This window comes from Bombina bombina, chromosome 4 (genome assembly GCF_027579735.1).
Source record: "Bombina bombina isolate aBomBom1 chromosome 4, aBomBom1.pri, whole genome shotgun sequence".
In the NCBI taxonomy this organism is placed as follows: domain Eukaryota; kingdom Metazoa; phylum Chordata; class Amphibia; order Anura; family Bombinatoridae; genus Bombina; species Bombina bombina.
In genome coordinates, this window is record NC_069502.1 from 999,500,211 (window position 1) to 999,523,229 (window position 23,019).

Here is a 23,019-nt window from a genome sequence, read left to right on the forward strand (position 1 = left end):
ACACTACCCCCCTGAAGATCTCTCTACCGTATCTTCACCCAGCGGGCCGAAGTCTTCATCCGATCGGGCAGAAGAGGACATCCAGACCGGCAGAAGTCTTCATCCAAGCGGGGCAAGAAGAGGTCTTCCATCCATCAGAAGTCTTGATCCAGGCGGCATCTTCTCTGTTCATCCATCCGGAGCGGAGCGGCAGCATCCTGAAGACATCCCACGCAGAGCATCCTCTTCTTTCTTGATCCGACGACTAGGTGACTGTACCTTTAAGTGACGTCATCCAAGATGGCGTCCCTTGAATTCCGATTGGCTGATAGGATTCTATCAGCCAATCGGAATTAAGGTAGGAAAAATCTGATTGGCTGATTTAATCAGCCAATCAGATTCAAGTTCAATCCGATTGGCTGATGGAATCAGCCAATCAGATTGACCTCGCATTCTATTGGCTGTTCCGATCAGCCAATAGAATGCGAGCTCAATCTGATTGGCTGATTGGATCAGCCAATCGGATTGAACTTGAATCTGATTGGCTGATTGAATCAGCCAATCAGATTTTTCCTACCTTAATTCCGATTGGCTGATAGAATCCTATCAGCCAATCGGAATTCAAGGGACGCCATCTTGGATGACGTCACTTAAAGGTACAGTCACCTAGTCGTCGGATCAAGAAAGAAGAGGATGCTCTGTGTGGGATGTCTTCAGGATGCTGCCGCTCCGCTCCGGATGGATGAACAGAGAAGATGCCGCCTGGATCAAGACTTCTGATGGATGGAAGACCTCTTCTTGCCCCGCTTGGATGAAGACTTCTGCCGGTCTGGATGTCCTCTTCTGCCCCATCGGATGAAGACTTCGGCCCGCTGGGTGAAGACACGGTAGAGAGAGATCTTCAGGGAGGTAGTGTTAGGTTTATTTAAGGGGGGTTTGGGTTAGAGTAGGGGTATGTGGGTGGTGGGTTGTAATGTGGGGGGGGGTATTGTGTTTTTTTTTACAGGCAAAAGAGCTGTTTTCTTTGGGGCATGCCCCCGCAAAAGGCCCTTTTAAGGGCTGGTAAGGTAATAGAGCTGATCACTTTTGTAATTTAGTATAGGGTAGGGCATTTTTTATTTTGGGGGGCTTTGTTATTTTATTAGGGGGCTTAGATTAGGTGTAATTAGTTTAAAATTCTTGTAATTTTTTTTATTTTTTGTAATTTAGTGTTTTTTTTTTTTGTACTTTAGTTTAGTTTATTTCATTGTATTTAATTGTAGGTACTTGTAGTTAATTTATTTAATGATAGTGTAGTGTTAGGTTTAATAGTAACTTAGGTTAGGATTTATTTTACAGGTAATTTTGTAATTATTTTAACTAGGTAGCTATTAATTAGTCAATAACTATTTAATAGCTATTGTACCTAGTTAAAATAAATACAAAGTTGCCTGTAAAATAAATATAAATGCTAAAATAGCTACAATGTAACTATTAGTTATATTGTAGCTATATTAGGGTTTATTTTACAGGTAAGTATTTAGTTTTATATAGGATTAATTTATTTAGTTAATTTAATGACAGTGTAGTGTTAGGTGTAATTGTAACTTAGGTTAGGGTTTATTTTACAGGTAAATTTGTATTTATTTTAGCTAGGTAGTTATTAACTATTTAATAGCTATTGTACCTAGTTAAAATAAATACAAAGTTGCCTGTAAAATAAATATAAATCCTAAAATAGCTACAATGTAACTATTAGTTATATTGAAGCTATATTAATAGCTAGTAGGGGGCTTAGATTAGGTGTAATTAGTTTAAAATTATTGTAATATTTTATTATTTTTGCTAATTTAGTGTTTGTTTGTTTTTTTGTACTTTTCTGATGGATGGAAGACCTCTTCTTGCCCCGCTTGGATGAAGACTTCTGCCGGTCTGGATGTCCTCTTCTGCCCCATCGGATGAAGACTTCGGCCCGGCTGGGTGAACACGACTCAAGGTAGGGAGATCTTCAGGGGGGTAGTGTTAGGTTTATTTAAGGGGGGTTTGGGTTAGAGTAGGGGTATGTGGGTGGTGGGTTGTAATGTGGGGGGGGGTATTGTGTTTTTGTTTACAGGCAAAAGAGCTGTTTTCTTTGGGGCATGCCCCGCAAAAGGCCCTGTTCAGGGCTGGTAAGGTAATAGAGCTGTTAACTTTTGTAATTTAGTATAGGGTAGGGCATTTTTTTTTATTTTGGGGGGCTTTGTTATTTTATTAGGGGGCTTAGATTAGGTGTAATTAGTTTAAAATTCTTGTAATATTTTTTTATTTTTTGTAATTTAGTGGGGGGGTTTTTGTACTTTAGTTTAGTTTTTTAATAGTATTTAATCGTAGGTACTTGTAGTTAATTTATTTAATGATAGTGTAGTGTTAGGTTTAATTGTAACTTAGGTTAGGATTTATTTTACAGGTAATTTTGTAATTATTTTAACTAGGTAGCTATTAAACAGTAAATATCTATTTAATAGCTATTGTACCTAGTTAAAATAAATACAAAGTTGCCTGTACAATAAATATAAATGCTAAAATAGCTACAATGTAACTATTAGTTATATTGCAGCTATATTAGGGTTTATTTTACAGGTAAGTCTTTAGTTTTATATAGGATTCATTTATTTAGTTAATTTAATGATAGTGTAGTGTTAGGTGTAATTGTAACTTAGGTTATGATTTATTTTACAGGTAAATTTGTATTTATTTTAGCTAGGTAGTTATTAAATAGTTATTAACTATTTAATAGCTATTGTACCTAGTTAAAATAAATACAAAGTTGCCTGTAAAATAAATATAAATCCTAAAATAGCTACAATGTAACTATTAGTTATATTGAAGCAATATTAATAGCTAGTAGGGGGCTTAGATTAGGTGTAATTAGTTTAAAATTATTGTAATATTTTATTATTTTTTGTAATTTAGTGGGGGGGTTTTGTACTTTAGTTTATTTAATTGTAGATAATTGTAGGTACTTGTAGTTAATTTATTTAATGACAGTGTAGTGTTAGGTTTAATTGTAACTTAGGTTAGGATTTATTTTACAGGTAATTTTGTAATTATTTTAACTAGGTAGCTATTAATTAGTCAATAACTATTTAATAGCTTTTGTACCTAGTTAAAATAAATACAAAGTTGCCTGTAAAATAAATATAAATGCTAAAATAGCTACAATGTAACTATTAGTTATATTGCAGCTATATTAGGGTTTATTTTACAGGTAAGTATTTTGTTTTAAATATGATTCATTTATTTAGTTAATTTAATGATAGTGTAGTGTTAGGTGTTAGTGTAACTTAGGTTAGGATTTATTTTACAGGTAAATTTGTATTTATTTTAGCTAGGTAGTTATTAAATAGTTATTAACTATTTAATAACTATTGTACCTAGTTAAAATAAATACAAAGTTGCCTGTAAAATAAAAATAAATCCTAAAATAGCTACAATGTAACTATTAGTTATATTGCAGCTATCTTAGGGTTTATTTTACAGGTAAGTCTTTAGTTTTAAATAGGATTCATTTATTTAACTATAGTAAACTTATTTCGTTTTATTTAAATTATATTTAAGTTAGGGGGTGTTAGTGTTAGATTTAGGTTTAGGGGTTAATAACCTTATTATAGTAGCAGTGACGTTGGGGGCGGGAGATTAGGGGTTAATAATTGTAGGTAGGTGGCGGCGATGTTAGGGAGGGCAGATTAGGGGTTAATAAAATGTATTATAGTGTTTGCGAGGCGGGAGTGCGGCGGTTTAGGGGTTAATACATTTATTATAGTGGCGGCGATTTGCGGTCGGCAGATTAGGGGTTAATACTTGTAGTTAGATTGTGGCGATGTTGGGGGGAGGCAGATTAGGGGTTAATAACTATAATGTAGGGGTCGGCGGTGTTAGGGACAGCAGATTAGGGGTTAATAGCTATAATGTAGGCGGCGGCGATATCGGGTCGGCAGATTAGGGGTTAATACTTGTAGTTAGATTGCAGCGACGTTGGGGGGGGCAGATTAGGGGTCGGCGGTGTTAGGGACAGCAGATTAGGGGTTAATAGTTATAATGTAGGCGGCGATATCGGGTCGGCAGATTAGGGGTTAATACTTGTAGTTAGATTGCGGCGACGTTGGGGGAGGCAGATTAGGGGTTAATAACTATAATGTAGGGGTCGGCGGTGTTAGGGACAGCAGATTAGGGGTTAATAGCTATAATGTAGGCGGCGGCGATATCGGGTCGGCAGATTAGGGGTTAATACTTGTAGTTAGATTGCGGCGACATTGGGGGGGGGCAGATTAGGGGTTAATAACTATAATGTAGGGGTCGGCGGTGTTAGGGACAGCAGATTAGGGGTTAATAGCTATAATGTAGGCGGCGGCGATATCGGGTCGGCAGATTAGGGGTTAATACTTGTAGTTAGATTGCGGCGACGTTGGGGGAGGCAGATTAGGGGTTAATAACTATAATGTAGGGGTCGGCGGTGTTAGGGACAGCAGATTAGGGGTTAATAGCTATAATGTAGGCGGCGGCGATATCCGATCGGCAGATTAGGGGTTAAATAATGTTATTATAGGGTTTGCGATGTGGGGGGGCCTTGGTTTAGTGGTTCATAGGTAGTTTATGGGTGTTAGTGACTTAGTGTACTAAATGGGTGTTAGTGTACTAAAAACATACCGAATTTCGGAACGGAATAGAACCGAATTCAGCCGAATCCGAATAAATCCGAAACGAATTTATTCGGATCTGAATAAATCCGAAACGAATTTATTCAAATTTTGCCGAATCAGATTCGATCCGAAACGAAATTCGAAAAGTCCGAATCGATCCGAACCGAAAACGAACCGAATTTTTTAGCGGTGCACATGTCTAGTTTTTATGGGTTATTGATCCCCCATTTTTTATTAACAGTGATTTTCAATATTTTCCTTTGTGTATTCAACTGTTCCTACTGAAGAACTCTAAGAACCAAATTAAGACTCCAAGGAGTAATTGGCTTAAAAACTGACCTGATCCTGGCCAAAGATTGAACATCCTGTAACCTTGCTAACTTCCTATAACCCTTCAGGGAACTAGCAGAAGGACCCTTCTCAAATCCTGAAAAAAGAGAAGAATACGGGGAAATTTAAACCTATGCCAAGAGAATCCCTGCTCAGGACACAAAAACAAATAGACCTTCCATACCTTTTGGCAAATACGCCTGGTAACAGACTTGCAGGGATGAGCTAAGATCTTAGTTCAATTTCCATGCAGTCAGCCTCAGAGATTCTAGATTGTGATAAAAGTAAGGACCCTGGGATTGAAGGTAATCTCTGAGGGAGTCACTGCGGAGGAGCAGATGACAATCGGATTAGATTTTCATACCAGGTCCTGCGCTGCCATGCAGAAGCTATTAGAATGATTGCCACCATTTCCTGTTTGATCCTCGACAGTACACAGGACAGGACGAGGATTGTAGAAAACAGATAAACCAATAGGTAGTCCCAAGGGACTGCCAGGGCATCCACCATCTCCACTTGAGGATCCCTCGTACAGGAGCAAATCTCTCAAGCTTGAAGTTGAGACGCAATACCATAAGGTCTATCTCTGGAGTTCCCCACTGAAGGATAATTTGGTCTAATACCTCCTTGAGTCCGAGGAGTGAGAGAAATCTTCTCTAGATTTTTTTTCCAACCATGAGTCCATAGACACCAACTCTGTTGTGTGAGAGGCCGCTAACTGAAAATATGGAGCTTGAACCAATATATTGTCCAAGTAAGAGGCCACAGCAATGTCTTTTAACCTGAGGGCCGTAGCTAGGCCAAAGCCTGTAAATTTGAAGTGGTTGTTCAGAAAGGCAAATTTCAGATATTAGTGATATTCCAGATGGATCAGGATATGCATATATAAATCCTTTAGATCAACCATGAATTGTCCCTGAAGAACCAGGGGGAGAATAGATCAAACAGTCTTCATCTGGAAGGAAAGAACATTAAAAAATTTGTTTAGAGTCTTTAAGTCCAGAATGGGACAAAATGTTCCCTCCTTTTTTGGTACGATGAAGAGATTTAAATAAAACCCATAGCACTATTTTTCCTGGGAAACTGGAGAAATTACTCCCATAGACTGGAGATCTGAAACTAATTGAAGGAAGGCCCTCTTCTTTTCCAGAGTTTTGGACACTCGGGACAAAAGAAACCTGCCTCTCGGAGCTCAAGTTTTGAAGGCTATCTTGTAACCCTGTGTAACAATCTCCAGTACCCATGGATCTTGAATCGACTTGACCCAAGCCTCCTGAAACAGGCTTAATCTGCCACCTACTGGAGATAAGTCCAGGTCAGGAGCCGAACCTTGATGCGAACTTAGAGTCCAAGACTGATTTCTTATTCTGTTTGCTCTTTTTCCACACCGGGTTAGGTTCCAAGTACCCCAAGAGTGTCAGATTTGTTTGAGGGGGAGCTCCTCTGCGCTTTGTTTTGGCAAAAGGATCAAAAATGATTAGTTGACCGACCCTTTTGTCTAGGCTTATTATCTTGGGGAAGAAAGACACCCTTTCCACCAGTAACAGTTTAAATAATAAAATTCAAACCCAGTCCAAAAAAGGTCTTGCCCTTGAAAGCCAAGGAAAATAGTCTGAATTTGGACCAAGACTTTAACCAAATGGCTCTACTGGCTAAAAGTGCAAGGCTAACATTATTGGCACTGATACGCATGATTTGAATAATTGTGTCACAAATAAAGGAGTTTGCTGTCTTCAGGGCTTGTATATGATCCTGAATCTCCTCCAAAGGAAATCACACTGATATTAACTCGGACAAGGAATCGCACCAGAAAGCAGTCGTGTCTGCTACTGCTGCGATGCTGACTGGTTGAAAAAGAGACCACCCTGTAGAAAGGACTTCCTCAGGTAGCCTTCCAATTTCCTATCCATTGGATCCTTAAATGGGGTACTATCCAATAAAGGGGTAGTGATCCTTTTAGCAAGAGTAGATATTGCACCATCAACCTTGGAGACAGTATTCCACAGCTCCAAGTGAGCCTTAGGAACAGGGACCAACCTTTTGAAAGACAGAGCTAGGGATAAAGGAACTCCAGATTTATCCCACTCCTTCGTGATTATTTTAGAGTAAGGAAGGGACTGGAAAAACTTCTGGAGTCCTGGTCTTGGGTTTGAAAATAATATCAATCTTCTGTGCAGGTTTATTCTGAGGTGTCTTGGATTCAGCTACACCCAAGGTCCTCAATACCTCCTTGAGTAGGTATCTGAGGTGATCCATTTTAAACCTAAAGGTAATGTCCTCTTCCTACTCATCAGATTTTCCAGAAGAATCTGAGGACAGTTAACCCTCCATGCTAGACAAGGATTCATTGACTGTAGTGCATGTCTTGCAGGCACCCCTCCCGCAGGATCACTGGTCTTAGGTTGCAAAGCCACAGATACTTCAGATTGAAACCGAGCGGTAAAATCTGGAGGCAATGAGAATGTGCCACCCGTGGGTAATGGGTTTGAAACGCTGAATGGGCTGATTTCAGAATTTGGGTTTGGTACAGGCTATCGAAAGTGTTTTGGTGAGTTGAAAATGCTATGACTCACCACCAGAGACTGCGAGGTCAAGCCCATGGTGAGAGCTAGAATGGGAGAACGAGCTCTCAGTACACAGGATAAACAGGGATTGCAGAGATCAGTGTTACTGATACAAAAATTGGGGTATCTTGGGATTTTTATATTCATTTCTACAGGCTTTCACGGAAACAAAACATATAAGGATCGAGTAAAACAAGATATAAAATCTGTCATAAAACAGCACCGGCTTAACCTTTTATTATTTTTGCTTGGAAAAAAAAGGAAAGTAAAAACATTTTACATTTAAACAGAAAGTAATGCTGCTGTGTATCAGTTCTTCAATTGGTTTATAGCAACTTCCTGCTCAACCTCAGTATTAGTAGAAACTACATATGAGCAAATTAGCATTAGCAGGAGGTACACAAATACTTGTATATTAGTTAAAACAGCTTTTATTTAATATATTTTAAGGCAAACAACATCTATATATTAAAATGCTGCTCATCCATATAGATGGCAGTAATGTTTTGAGTGCAGTGTCTATTTAATTCAGCACTGATGATGGCAGCCTAATATGGTTGAATATATTTTTCTCACTTAACCACTGATACAATATAAAAACATAAATTATGCTTGCAAAATAATTTCCTTTCCTTCTGTATGAGGAGAGTCCACGGCTTTATTCCTTACTTGTGAGAATTCAGAACCTGGCCTCCAGGAGGAGGCAAATACACCCTAGCCAAATGCTTAAATACCTCCCCCACTTCCCTCATATCCCAGTCATTCTGCCAAGGGAACAAGGAACAGTAGGAGAAATATCAGGATATAAATGTGCCAGAAGAACAAAACAAAATTTAGATCCGCCCTTCGGAAAAAAAACGGGCGGGGGCCGTGGACTCTTCTCATACAGAAGGAAAGGAAATTATCTGGTAAGCATAATTTATGTTTTCCTTCTTAATATGAGGAGAGTCCACCGCTTCATTCCTTAGTTGTGGGAAATATATACCCAAGTTCCAGAGGACACTGAATGAACGAGAGGGCAAAAAGAAGGCAGACCCTATTCTGAGGGCACCACAGCCTGCAAAACCTTTCTCCCAAAAGCTACTTCAGCCACAGAAAAAAAACATCAAACTTGTAAAATTTAGAAAAGGTAGGTAAGGAGGACCAGGTAGCCGTCCTACAAATCTGATTCATAGAGTCCTCATTCTTGATGGCCTAAGAGGAAGCCACTGTTCTAGTTGAATGAGCCTTAATCCTCTGAGGGGGCTTATGTCCCGCTGTCTCATAAGCTAAGTGAATAATACTCCTCAACCAAAAAGATAAGAAAGTGGACAAGGCCTTCTGCCCCTTACGCTTCCCAGAATAGACAACAAAGAAGAAGTCTGTCTAAACTCCTTCGTAGTCTGAAGACAGAATTTCAAGGCCCGAACCACATCCAAATTATGAAGTAACCGTTCCTTTGAAAGAGGAGGAGGATTAGGACACAAGGAAGGAACCACAATCTCCTGATTAATGTTGCGATCTGAGACGACCTTAGTAAGAAAACCTAACCCAGTATGAAGAACAGCCTTATCAGCATGAAATACTAGGTAAGGAGGCTCACATTGCAAGGCAGCCATTTCAGAGACTCTGCATGCCGAAGCAATAGCCAGTAGAAAAAAAACCTTCCAAGACAGTAATTTAATGTCAACTGCATGCATAGGCTCAAACGGAGCCTTCCGCAAAACTTTAAGAACAATATTTAAACTCCAAGGAGGAGCGCTAGATCTAAACACAGGCCTGTTTCTAGCCAGAGCCTGAACTAAAGACTGAACATCTGGAAGCTCAGCAAGCCTCTTGTGCAGTAAAACTGATCGTAATCTGCCCCTTAAGGGAGCTAGCCGAAAGGCCCTTCTCCAGAGCATCCTGGAGAAAAGAAAGAATTCTGGAAACACTGACCTTATGCCAGGGTAATCCAAACTCTTTGCACCAGAATAAGTAGGTCCTCCACACCTTATGATAGATGCAACAAGTAACCGACTTACGAGCTTGAATGAGTGTATCAATAACTCTCTCAGAGAAACCTCTCCTGGCTAGGACTAAGTGTTCAATCTCCACGCAGTCAGCCTCAGAGAATCTAGATTTTGATGAACAGAAGGACCCTGTTTCAGCAGATCCCTGCGACAAGGTAAACTCCATGGAGGAGATGAGGACATCCCTACCAGGTCCGCAAACCACATCCTTCGCGGTCCACGATAGAGCAATTACAATCACTGATGCTTGCACCTGCTTGGTGCGGGCCACTACACAAGGAAGGAGTGGTAACAGCGGAAAAATGTAGATCAGATGGAAACTCCAAGGCACTGCTAATGAATCTATTAGCTCCACCTGAGGATCCCTGGACCGCGAACCATATCTGGGCAGCTTGGAATTGAGCCGGGACGTCATGAGATCTATCTCCGGCGTCCCCCATCTGTTGCAAATCTTCGCAAACACCTCGGGATGGAGAGACCATTCCTCCAGATGAAAGGATTGTCTGCTGAGGAAATCCGCTTCCCAGTTGTCCACACCTGGAATGTGAATAGCTGATAGCGAGCAGTTGTGGGCCTCCGCCCATTCCAGAATCCGAGATACTTCCCTCATTGCTAGGGAGCTCCTCGTTCCCCCTTGATGGTTGATGTAAGCCACCGAGGTAAGGTTGTCTGATTGGAATCTGAAAAACTGGGACGAACCCAGAAGAGGTCAAGCCTTTAGAGTGTTGAAGATCGCTCGAAGTTCCAAAATGTTCATCGGGAGGAGAGATTCCTCTCGAGTACACAGGCCCTGTGCCTTCCTGGCACCCCAAACAGCTCACAATCCTTAAAGACTTGCATCCGTAGTCACAATCTCCCAAGATGGTCTCAAGAAGGATGTCTCTTGGGACAGGTGATCTGGACAGAGCCACCAAGAGAGCGATTCTCTTAACTGGTTGACCAGAGAAATCTGTTGAGACATATCCTGCATGATCGCTGTTCCACTGTCTCAGCGTGCACAGCGGAAGTGGTCTGAGATGGAATCTGGCAAAAGGAATGATGTAAATTGAAAAACGGTAATCCTGGAGAGTATCAGTAAAATGTCTTTATTTCAAAAGGTTAAAACGAAAGGCATACACACAAGTAAAGGCACAGCAGGTGTGGCACTGTCTGGAATGATGTCCATACAAGACACCATGAGACCAATCACCTCCATACACTGAGCCACCGAGGGCCTTAAGGAGGTCTGTAGGGCAAGACAATTGGAAGTTAGCTTGTAACGTCTCTGGTCTGTAAGGAATATCCTCATGGATATGGAGTCTATTATAGTACCCGGGAACTCCACCCTGGTACTTGGAGTAAGAGAACTCTTCTCTACGTTTATCTTCCATCCATGAGATCAAAGAAGAAAAAGAAGATCTTTCGAATGGTCTTCTGCCAGACGACAGGATGGTGCATGAACCAGAATATTGTCTAAGTATGGTGCTACTGCTATACCTCTGGTTCTGGCCACTGCAAGCAGACCCCCAAAACCTTCGTAAAAACTCTTGGAGCAGTAGCTAGACCAAATGGAAGTGCAATAAACTGGAAGTGCTGGTCCAGGAATGCAAACCTTAGGAACTTGAAGTGTTCCTTGTGTATTGGAACGTGAAGGTACACATCCTTCAGATTTATCGTGGTCATGAACTGACCTTCCTGAATAAAAGGAAGGTTGGACCTTATTGTTTCCATCTTGAATGAGGGGACAGATAGGAATTTGTTTAAGCACTTTAGGTCCAGAATCGGGCGAAAAGCTCCCTCCTTCTTCGGGACCACAAAAAGGTTTGAGAAGTATCCCAGACCTCTTTCTGCCAGAGGAACCGGTACAATGACTCCCAGGGAGGAAAGATCCCTCACGCACCCTAGAAAAAACTCTCTTTTGTGGCCCTGAAGACAGGTTTGACAAGAGGAATCTGCCCCTGGGTGGATGAGACTGGAAACCTATCCTGTATCCCTGAGTGATGACCTCCAGGACCCATGGGTCTTGCACGTCCCCAAACCAAGCTTCCAAAGGGAGTGACAGTCTGCCCCCTACACGATCCAGAGCCGAATCGGGGGCCGCTCCTTCATGCTGACTTTGACTCGGCGGGCTTCTTGTTCTGCTTGGATTTATTCAAGGACTGAGCCGGCTTCCAACTTCCCTTGGATTGCTCAAGCTTTGCGGAGGGCTGCTGACATTGGGATTTATCCAAATGAAAGGAACAAAAATTAGGACCTTGTCCCTTAGGTTTGTTCTTCTTATCCTGCAGTAAAAAGGCACCTTTGCCTCCAGTAACCATGGAGATAATTGAGTCCAGGCCTGGACCAAAAATAATCTTTTCCTTAAATGGAAGGGAAAGAAGTCTGGACTTCGAAGTCATGTCCGCAGACCAAGACTTCAGCCAGAGTGCCCTACAGGCTTGAACAGAAAATCCTGAAGCTTTGGCATTCAGCCGAATAATCTGCATGTTTGCATCACAAATAAAAGAATTAGCCACCCTTAAGGTCTTTCTTGGATCACGTCGAGAGGACCTATCCACCTTGGGGTCCAGAACCGGGAATAACTTTTTAAAGGAAGAAGAATGAGAAAATGATGAACCAAGTCTTTCCCATTCATTCTTAATAATGTTCGCCATCTTTACGGGAACCGGGAAAGTCTGTGGTACAACCCTGTCCTCGTAGACCTTATCTAACTTAGGAATACAAGGTTCCTCAGGCAATTTAGGCTCCGGAACCTCTAAAGTAGCCAAAACATTCTTTAGCAGAAAGCGTAAATGTTTAAACCTAAATCTAAAGTCTGGTTCCTCCGCAGCTAAAGGCTTAGAGGCAGCAGATTCCGACCCAGAAAGAGCATCCTCTGAAATATCAGAGGCGTCGTCGTCAACTGATAATCTAGTATCAGTTAACTCCAATAAGCTCGTAGATGACCCCTGGGAAGGATAGCGATATTTGACCTTTCGCTTGCGCTTAGCAGGGCGAGGTAAAGCACTAAAGGCCGCAGACACTGCCATCTGTAACTGTTCAGTGAAGTCTGGCAGTAAAAGGGCCCCTCCAGATGAAGGATCAGGAGAACAAGGGGAAGCTGCATGTGTACAATGGGAAGCTTCATGGGTAATAGGAGATGACTGTCGGGTGTGTACCTCACGGGACGGAGACTCCTCAGAGGTGGATGGCTCAGTGGTACTAAACATATTGACTTTTCTTGACATGATTACCTTATCAAGGCACGTGAAACATAATTGAGCAGGCGGGTATACCGTGGCCTCCTCACAATATAGACAGGTATTAGATGTATAAGCTTCCTTCATAGCTTGCACTTGTAAAACGGACTATAGAAAACAATATAAAAAGGCACCTTTATACCCCCAATGGCTGGGGCACTCACTACCTCCTATGACCCAGGCCAAACAGAGAAACTGCTTTGTCTCCTTAAACTGCACGGTCAGGAACAAGGAAATCAGTGTGACCAAACCCGGTCACGTGGTGCGCCATGCAGGACTGCCCCTGCTATAGGAAAAAGATTGCCAAACCTAACAGGCTGTGCAGCTTATCCAAAAAACGAAAGTAAAACCTGTACAGTATGTTCCACATCTGCCTGAGCCTCATCTCACACATGTTGCAGCATAATCATAATAAAACAATTCATGTAATTAATCTCCCTTGTTCAATAACCCTCTCCCGGAGATATTAACCCTTGATTCCATACAGATAAAAGGAGCCACACTGTGACCCTGTCTTCTTGCGTTATATATGTGTATAAAAAATGAAACAATCTTACCTGAATCTATGCCGTGGAACAGAAACACAGAACCTCAAGTTTGACAGTCTTGTAGCATCGCTCCTGACATGGACTTGAGTGATAGAAGCAGGCAGTGAAACTCATCAACACTGATTGCTAAGAAACTGTTAATACGAGTCTGGGTGGGTTCACAGAAAGACTCTCCCTGCATCTCCAGACCCTAATATTTGTCAATGCTCTCACTGAGAGGCTGAGAAGACTACTTAAAACCGCAGTCCCATTCTGAAGGGTAGATACCCTCCATAAGGAACTACTCTGTATCTTCTGACACTTCTCTGTCAACCTCCGTTAACGAAAGGCAAAGAATCACTGGTATATGAGGGAAGTGGGGGAGGTATTTAAGCCTTTGGCTGGGGTGTCTTTGCCTCCTCCTGGTGGCAAGGTTCTGAATTCCCACAAGTAAGGAATGAAGACGTGGACTCTCCTCATATTAAGAAGGAAATGGTGCCGTTAATAATGTCACACAAGAATTCTAATGCACGAGGAACACTTTTCCAGCAACTTTTCACAGGATTTGTGAAATTATCAAAGTCTACACTTTGCACGTGTTGAAAACCAATGTTTAGCCTGTTTTTAAGTGTTACAGCTTAATAATAGTATTTTATTAATAATTTAATGGAATATGTTCGAAAATGAAATTATATGAAATTTCCACCATGCACGGTACAAGGGCAGGGTATACCAACTTTTTCGAATAGACAGCCAAGCAGTAATGGCGGGATTATTATTTATATAGTTATAAAACACAAATTAAATTGTTACTTCTAATGAATTTAAATATTAATTAAAATTACAAAAACTGGCACAAATACAGTGGGTATTGAAAATAATCAAATTGTGTTGCTTTGCAGCCTGAAATAAAGACAGGCACATTTTTTGTTCATCCAGTTGTAATTACTCAGTGCAACTTATAACATCCAAGTGAAAGATATAACACCAACAGGCAAAAAACAGAATTTATGTTTACCTGATAAATTTCTTTCTCCAACGGTGTGTCCGGTCCACGGCGTCATCCTTACTTGTGGGATATTCTCTTCCCCAACAGGAAATGGCAAAGAGCCCAGCAAAGCTGGTCACATGATCCCTCCTAGGCTCCGCCTACCCCAGTCATTCGACCGACGTTAAGGAGGAATATTTGCATAGGAGAAACCATATGGTACCGTGGTGACTGTAGTTAAAGAAAATAAAATATCAGACCTGATTAAAAAAACCAGGGCGGGCCGTGGACCGGACACACCGTTGGAGAAAGAAATTTATCAGGTAAACATAAATTCTGTTTTCTCCAACATAGGTGTGTCCGGTCCACGGCGTCATCCTTACTTGTGGGAACCAATACCAAAGCTTTAGGACACGGATGAAGGGAGGGAGCAAATCAGGTCACCTAAATGGAAGGCACCACGGCTTGCAAAACCTTTCTCCCAAAAATAGCCTCAGAAGAAGCAAAAGTATCAAACTTGTAAAATTTGGTAAAAGTGTGCAGTGAAGACCAAGTCGCTGCCCTACATATCTGATCAACAGAAGCCTCGTTCTTGAAGGCCCATGTGGAAGCCACAGCCCTAGTGGAATGAGCTGTGATTCTTTCAGGAGGCTGCCGTCCGGCAGTCTCGTAAGCCAATCTGATGATGCTTTTAATCCAAAAAGAGAGAGAGGTAGAAGTTGCTTTTTGACCTCTCCTTTTACCTGAATAAACAACAAACAAGGAAGATGTTTGTCTAAAATCCTTTGTAGCATCTAAATAGAATTTTAGAGCGCGAACAACATCCAAATTGTGCAACAAACGTTCCTTCTTTGAAACTGGTTTTGGACACAGAGAAGGTACGATAATCTCCTGGTTAATGTTTTTGTTAGAAACAACTTTTGGAAGAAAACCAGGTTTAGTACGTAAAACCACCTTATCTGCATGGAACACCAGATAAGGTGGAGAACACTGCAGAGCAGATAATTCTGAGACTCTTCTAGCAGAAGAAATCGCAACTAAAAACAAAACTTTCCAAGATAATAACTTAATATCAACGGAATGTAAGGGTTCAAACGGAACCCCCTGAAGAACTGAAAGAACTAAATTGAGACTCCAAGGAGGAGTCAAAGGTTTGTAAACAGGCTTGATTCTAACCAGAGCCTGAACAAAGGCTTGAACATCTGGCACAGCTGCCAGCTTTTTGTGAAGTAATACCGACAAGGCAGAAATCTGTCCCTTCAGGGAACTAGCAGATAATCCTTTGTCCAATCCTTCTTGAAGGAAGGATAGAATCCTAGGAATCTTAACCTTGTCCCAAGGGAATCCTTTAGATTCACACCAACAGATATATTTTTTCCAAATTTTGTGGTAAATCTTTCTAGTCACAGGCTTTCTGGCCTGAACAAGAGTATCGATAACAGAATCTGAGAATCCTCGCTTCGATAAAATCAAGCGTTCAATCTCCAAGCAGTCAGCTGGAGTGAAACCAGATTCGGATGTTCGAACGGACCCTGAACAAGAAGGTCTCGTCTCAAAGGTAGCTTCCAAGGTGGAGCCGATGACATATTCACCAGATCTGCATACCAAGTTCTGCGTGGCCACGCAGGAGCTATCAAGATCACCGACGCCCTCTCCTGCTTGATCCTGGCTATCAGCCTGGGGATGAGAGGAAATGGCGGGAACACATAAGCTAGTTTGAAGGTCCAAGGTGCTACTAGTGCATCCACTAGAGCCGCCTTGGGATCCCTGGATCTGGCCCCGTAGCAAGGAACTTTGAAGTTCTGACGAGAGGCCATCAGATCCATGTCTGGAATGCCCCACAGGTGAGTGACTTGGGCAAAGATTTCCGGATGGAGTTCCCACTCCCCCGGATGCAATGTCTGCCGACTCAGAAAATCCGCTTCCCAATTTTCCACTCCTGGGATGTGGATAGCAGACAGGTGGCAGGAGTGAGCCTCCGCCCAAAGAATAATTTTGGTTACTTCTTCCATCGCTAGGGAACTTCTTGTTCCCCCCTGATGGTTGATGTACGCAACAGTCGTCATGTTGTCTGATTGAAACCGTATGAACCTGGTCCTCGCAAGCTGGGGCCAGGCCTGGAGAGCATTGAATATCGCTCTCAGTTCCAGAATATTTATCGGTAGAAGAGATTCTTCCCGAGACCAAAGACCCTGAGCTTTCAGGGATCCCCAGACCGCGCCCCAGCCTATCAGACTGGCGTCGGTCGTGACAATGACCCACTCTGGTCTGTGGAACATCATCCCTTGAGACAGATTGTCCAGGGACAGCCACCAACGGAGTGAGTCTCTGGTCCTCTGATTTACTTGTATCTTCGGAGACAAGTCTGTATAGTCCCCATTCCACTGACTGAGCATGCACAGTTGTAATGGTCTTAGATGAATGCGCGCAAAAGGAACTATGTCCATCGCCGCCACCATCAAACCGATCACTTCCATGCACTGAGCTATGGAAGGAAGAGGAACGGAATGAAGTATCCGACAAGAGTCCAGAAGCTTTGTTTTTCTGGCCTCTGTTAGAAAGATCCTCATTTCTAAGGAGTCTATAATTGTTCCCAAGAAGGGAACCCTTGTTGACGGGGATAGAGAACTCTTTTCCACGTTCACTTTCCAGCCGTGAGATCTGAGAAAGGCCAGGACAATGTCCGTGTGAGCCTTTGCTTGAGGAAGGGACGACGCTTGAATCAGAATGTCGTCCAGGTAAGGTACTACTGCAATGCCCCTTGGTCTTAGCACCGCTAGAAGGGACCCTAGTACCTTTGTGAAAATCCTTGGAGCAGTGGCTAATCCGAAAGGAAGCGCCACGAACTGGTAATGTTTGTCCAGGAATGCAAACCTTAGGAACCGATGATGTTCCTTGTGGATAGGAATATGTAGATACGCATCCTTTAAATCCACCGTGGTCATGAATTGACCTTCCTGGATGGAAGGAAGGATAGTTCGAATGGTTTCCATCTTGAACGATGGGACCTTGAGAAATTTGTTTAAGATCTTGAGATCTAGGATTGGTCTGAACGTTCCCTCTTTTTTGGGAACTATGAACAGATTGGAGTAGAACCCCATCCCTTGTTCTCTTAATGGAACAGGATGAATCACTCCCATTTTTAACAGGTCTTCTACACAATGTAAGAACGCCTGTCTTTTTATGTGGTCTGAAGACAACTGCGACCTGTGGAACCTCCCCCTTGGGGGAAGTCCCTTGAATTCCAGAAGATAACCCTGGGAGACTATTTCTAGCGCCCAAGGATCCAGAACATCTCTTGCCCAAGCCTGAGCGAAGAGAGAGAGTCTGCCCCCCACCAGATCCGGTCCCGGATCGGGGGCCAATATTTCATGCTGTCTTGGTAGCAGTGGCAGGTTTCTTGGCCTGCTTTCCCTTGTTCCAGCCTTGCATTGGTCTCCAAGCTGGCTTGGCCTGAGAAGTATTACCCTCTTGCTTAGAGGACGTAGCACCTTGGGCTGGTCCGTTTTTACGAAAGGGACGAAAATTAGGTCTATTTTTTGCCTTGAAAGGCCGATCCTGAGGAAGGGCGTGGCCCTTACCCCCAGTGATATCAGAGATAATCTCTTTCAAGTCAGGACCAAACAACGTTTTCCCCTTGAAAGGAATGTTTAGTAGCTTGTTCTTGGAAGACGCATCAGCCGACCAAGATTTCAACCAAAGCGCTCTGCGCGCCACAATAGCAAACCCAGAGTTCTTAGCCGCTAACTTAGCCAATTGCAAAGAGGCGTCTAGAGTGAAAGAATTAGCCAATTTGAGAGCATTGATTCTGTCCATAATCTCCTCATAAGGAGGAGAGTCACTATCGAGCACCTTAAGTAGTTCATCAAACCAGAAATATGCGGCAGTAGTGACAGGGACAATGCATGAAATGGGTTGTAGAAGGTAACCCTGCTGAACAAACATCTTTTTAAGCAAACCTTCTAATTTTTTATCCATAGGATCTTTGAAAGCACAACTATCCTCTATTGGAATAGTGGTGCGTTTGTTTAAAGTAGAAACCGCTCCCTCGACCTTGGGGACTGACTGCCATAAGTCCTTTCTGGGGTCGACCATAGGAAACAATTTTTTAAATATGGGGGGAGGGACGAAAGGAATACCGGGCCTTTCCCATTCTTTATTAACAATGTCCGCCACCCGCTTGGGTATAGGAAAAGCTTCTGGGAGCCCCGGCACCTCTAGGAACTTGTCCATTTTACATAGTTTCTCTGGGATGACTAAATTTTCACAATCATCCAGAGTGGATAATACCTCCTTAAGCAAAATGCGGAGATGTTCCAATTTAAATTTAAATGTAATCACATCAGATTCAGCCTGCTGAGAAATGTTCCCTAAATCAGTAATTTCTCCCTCAGACAAAACCTCCCTGGCCCCCTCAGATTGGGTTAGGGGCCCTTCAGAGATATTAATATCAGCGTCGTCATGCTCTTCAGTAACTAAAACAGAGCAGCCACGCTTACGCTGACAAGGGTTCATTTTGGCTAAAATGTTTTTGACAGAATTATCCATTACAGCCGTTAATTGTTGCATAGTAAGGAGTATTGGCGCGCTAGATGTACTAGGGGCCTCCTGAGTGGGCAAGACTCGTGTAGACGAAGGAGGGAATGATGCAGTACCATGCTTACTCCCCTCACTTGAGGAATCATCTTGGGCATCATTGTCATTATCACATAAATCACATTTATTTAAATGAATAGGAATTCTGGCTTCCCCACATTCAGAACACAGTCTATCTGGTAGTTCAGACATGTTAAACAGGCATAAACTTGATCAGAAAGTACAAAAAACGTTTTAAAATAAAACCGTTACTGTCACTTTAAATTTTAAACTGAACACACTTTATTACTGCAATTGCGAAAAAACATGAAGGAATTGTTCAAAATTCACCAAATTTTCACCACAGCGTCTTAAAGCCTTGAAAATATTGCACACCAATTTTGGAAGCTTTAACCCTTAAAATAACGGAACCGGAGCCGTTTTAAGCTTTAAACCCCTTTACAGTCCCTGGTATCTGCTTTGCTGAGACCCAACCAAACCCAAAGGGGAATACGATACCAAATGACGCCTTCAGAAGTCTTTTATAAGTATCAGAGCTCCTCTCACATGCGACTGCATGCCATGCCTCTCAAAAAACAAGTGCGCAACACCGGCGCGAAAATGAGACTCTGCCTATGCTTGGGGAAAGCCCCTAAAGAAGAAGGTGTCTAAAACAGTGCCTGCCGATATTATTATATCAAAATACCCAGATAAAATGATTCCTCAAGGCTAAATATGTGTTAATAATCAATCGATTTAGCCCAGAAAAAGTCTACAGTTTAAATAAGCCCTTGTGAAGCCCTTATTTACAATCGTAATAAACATGGCTTACCGGATCCCATAGGGAAAATGACAGCTTCCAGCATTACATCGTCTTGTTAGAATGTGTCATACCTCAAGCAGCAAGGGACTGCAAACTGTTCCCCCAACTGAAGTTAATTGCTCTCAACAGTCCTGTGTGGAACAGCCATGGATTTTAGTTACGGTTGCTAAAATCATTTTCCTCATACAAACAGAATTCTTCATCTCTTTTCTGTTTCTGAGTAAATAGTACGTACCAGCACTATTTGAAAATAACAAACTCTTGATTGAATAATGAAAAACTACAGTTAAACACTAAAAAACTCTAAGCCATCTCCGTGGAGATGTTGCCTGTACAACGGCAAAGAGAATGACTGGGGTAGGCGGAGCCTAGGAGGGATCATGTGACCAGCTTTGCTGGGCTCTTTGCCATTTCCTGTTGGGGAAGAGAATATCCCACAAGTAAGGATGACGCCGTGGACCGGACACACCTATGTTGGAGAAATAAAGACAGTTCAAAAACAGAATCACTGAGTTGGAAAAAGGATCAACCCCTTGTGTGAGTATTTTGTTGAACCACATTTTGCTTTAATTACAACCTTTAGTCTGTTGGGATATGCCTCTAATAACTTTGCACTTCTAGACTGCGCAATATTTGCCCACTCTTCTTTGCAGAACTGCTCCAGTTCCATTACATTTGATGGTGGCCGTTTGTGGACTGCAGTTTTCAAGTCATGCCACAGAAATTCAATGGGGTTTAAGTCTGGGCCATGCAAGGACATTCACCTCTTTCTCCTTCAACCTCTGTGTGGTCATTTTTGCTGTGTGCTTTGGGTCATTGTCATGTTGGAAGGTAAACCTTCTTCCCATTGACAACTTCCTGGCAGAGGGCAGCAGATTTTCCTCAAGAATTTGACGTTATTTTGCCCCATACATTATTCCTTCTATCCTGACAAGTGCTCCAGTTCCTGCTGCAGAGAAACACCCCCATAATAGGATATTACCACCTCCATGCTTTACTGTAGGTATGGTGTTATTTAGATGGTGAGCTGTATTGCATTTCCTCCAGACATATCGTTTGGTGTCAATTTTAGTCTCATCTGACCATAACACCCTTTTCCATGTGGCCTCAGAATCTCCTAGGTGTGTTATGGCAAAGCTCAGTAGTGACTGCATGAGGCCTTTCTAGAGGAGTGCTTTTTTCTTGCAACCCTCCCATACAAGTCACATTTGTGGAGAATTTGTAATATTGTTGTCACATGCACACAATGACCACTCTTTGTTATAAATTCCTGAAACTGCTTTAGAGTTGCTGCGGGCCTCTTGGTAGCCTCTCTGACCAGTTTCTTCCTGGCTCTTTCGTCCAGTTTGGAGCGATGTCCTGATCTAGAGAGGGTCTGTGTTGTACCAAATACTTTCTACTTCTTAATAATAGACTTGACTGTGCTTCTAGGCATTGATAAAGCCTTTGATATTTTATTGTATCCATCTCCTGACTTGTGCCTGTCCAAAACATTATCCTGGAGATCTTTTGACAGTGCCTTGTCACCCATAGTTGATTTTTTGCTTCAGTTGCACTACCAGGAACTGAAATGCTCCAGGAAAGCTATTTTCATGCTGAGCTAATCAATATGCCCTCAGCTGATCACAGTTGAAGGTCAAATGGCTTTGTGTGTGCCGTTGACAAGGTGATTAGCTACACATTTACAAGTAATTTTAGGGGGGTGGGGGTGGTCCTTTTTCCAACTCAGTGATTCCGTTTTTGAATTGTCTTTATTTGTGCCTGACATGTTGGTGTTAAATCTTTAGTAACTAGTGACCCAAATGCAGAAGAAGGTGGCCCCTTGCAGCATCTTGCTCTTTTCTGAGTCACATTTCTTCTAGTAAAAGTGAAACACGCTAAGATATGTGTAAATCCAGATCTTAGTGTGTTCCTCTTTCACAAGAATAAATGCGGACTCGAAAAGAGACGAATGCCACAAGGGGTCGCCTTCTTCCACATTAGGATCATAATGAATGATCCGAATGCCCATGCCTACTAATAATACTTTTATTACTTTATCAAAACAATTAACCTATCAGTACACAGAAGTTTATTTTTTTTGAGGACAATGCTCCTTAACCTCAATTTTTTTTAACTCTGGTGTCCCTAAGCAGATGTCCATATGGCTGTTCCCCATCTTTTCTCATTAATGACCTTTAAAATGTGCAGGTTTAAATTAGCTATACTATGAGGTACACAGAACCCAACACAGTAGCGGTTTGTTTCATCAAATGAACAATCAAAGCATGTGCCCATTATTTCTAAAGTCCAAACCAGTCCTAGAAAAATATTCTGCTCATACTCAAAGTGATCTATGCTATTCACCATTAATTATGTGTACAATTGGAATATCTTGCACACAAAACAGCAAAACTCTTTGAATCTGTCAAATTACATTAAATAAATAACTAATACACTCTGAGAGACACCACTAATATTATGCATTTATAACTAGATTAAAAAAGAAACACATAAAGGACAATATTTTTGACACTTTAAGGAGTGCATCACTGATGAGTTAAATGTATATTTTCCTCTAGCAAAACAGAAAGCTTTGATGTTAAATAACAGGTGAATACTTGACTTGGTGTGGCAGGTTGTAACTGCAGCATTACATGCAATTACTTGTTGTTGTTGAAAGTCCCCAGTGGCAATAATTACTCTACCTGTTGACTCACTATTTCTCTAGTGCATCTGTTAATGTAGGCAATTGATTTGCACATGGATGTAATTACCATCACTGATGGGGTTGGAGATGAGCTTCCCCACCAGGGTCCTGTCAATCACCACTTTCTCCAGCTGCGGCCCTGATAGGCTTATGGAGATGATCACACCTGAACCAAAGAGGAGCTGCAATTAGAAATAAACAGAAGAAAATAAGACACAAAAATAAACATTCAGATACAAAATTCACTAAATAAGTTATTTTGTATAGTAAATATATACCTGTCCCTAATACAAAGGCTACATCAAAATATACGGAATTTAACTTCTTTAGTGCAAGGTACAACAGCTACAATCTGTTCTAGACATATTGCTACACAAAAAATTTATATAAAATGTTAATGTGTTCACTAATTTTACAAGGAGGTGCACATGTCTAACTATGAGCACTTATTTATTTACAAACAGTGACTACCAAGAATAAAGTGAAAAATATATGAAATTAACATTTTAATGTGTATTTTTAATTTGCATTTGATACCTTGAAATTTTAATAACCATATTAATGCAAACAGAAGCACATTATGTTATCATCATCATTTGTTGTCCCCCATAGAATTAAATGGACATTCCAGCCGAACTGGAATCTACATGGATGCATTTCATTTTTAAATATAAGCA

At 41.7% G+C, this 23,019-nt stretch overlaps 1 protein-coding gene across 1 annotated transcript in view; it reads right to left on the reverse strand.

Moving 5' to 3' along the window:
* Positions 1–23,019, reverse strand: part of WDPCP (WD repeat containing planar cell polarity effector) — a 1,247,576-nt gene that overhangs the window by 805,543 nt on the left and 419,014 nt on the right. Inside the window, exon 7 of the mRNA XM_053712064.1 lies at positions 22,410–22,524. Within this exon, the coding sequence (XP_053568039.1) occupies positions 22,410–22,524 (115 nt within the window). The remainder of the gene's footprint in view (positions 1–22,409; positions 22,525–23,019) is intronic.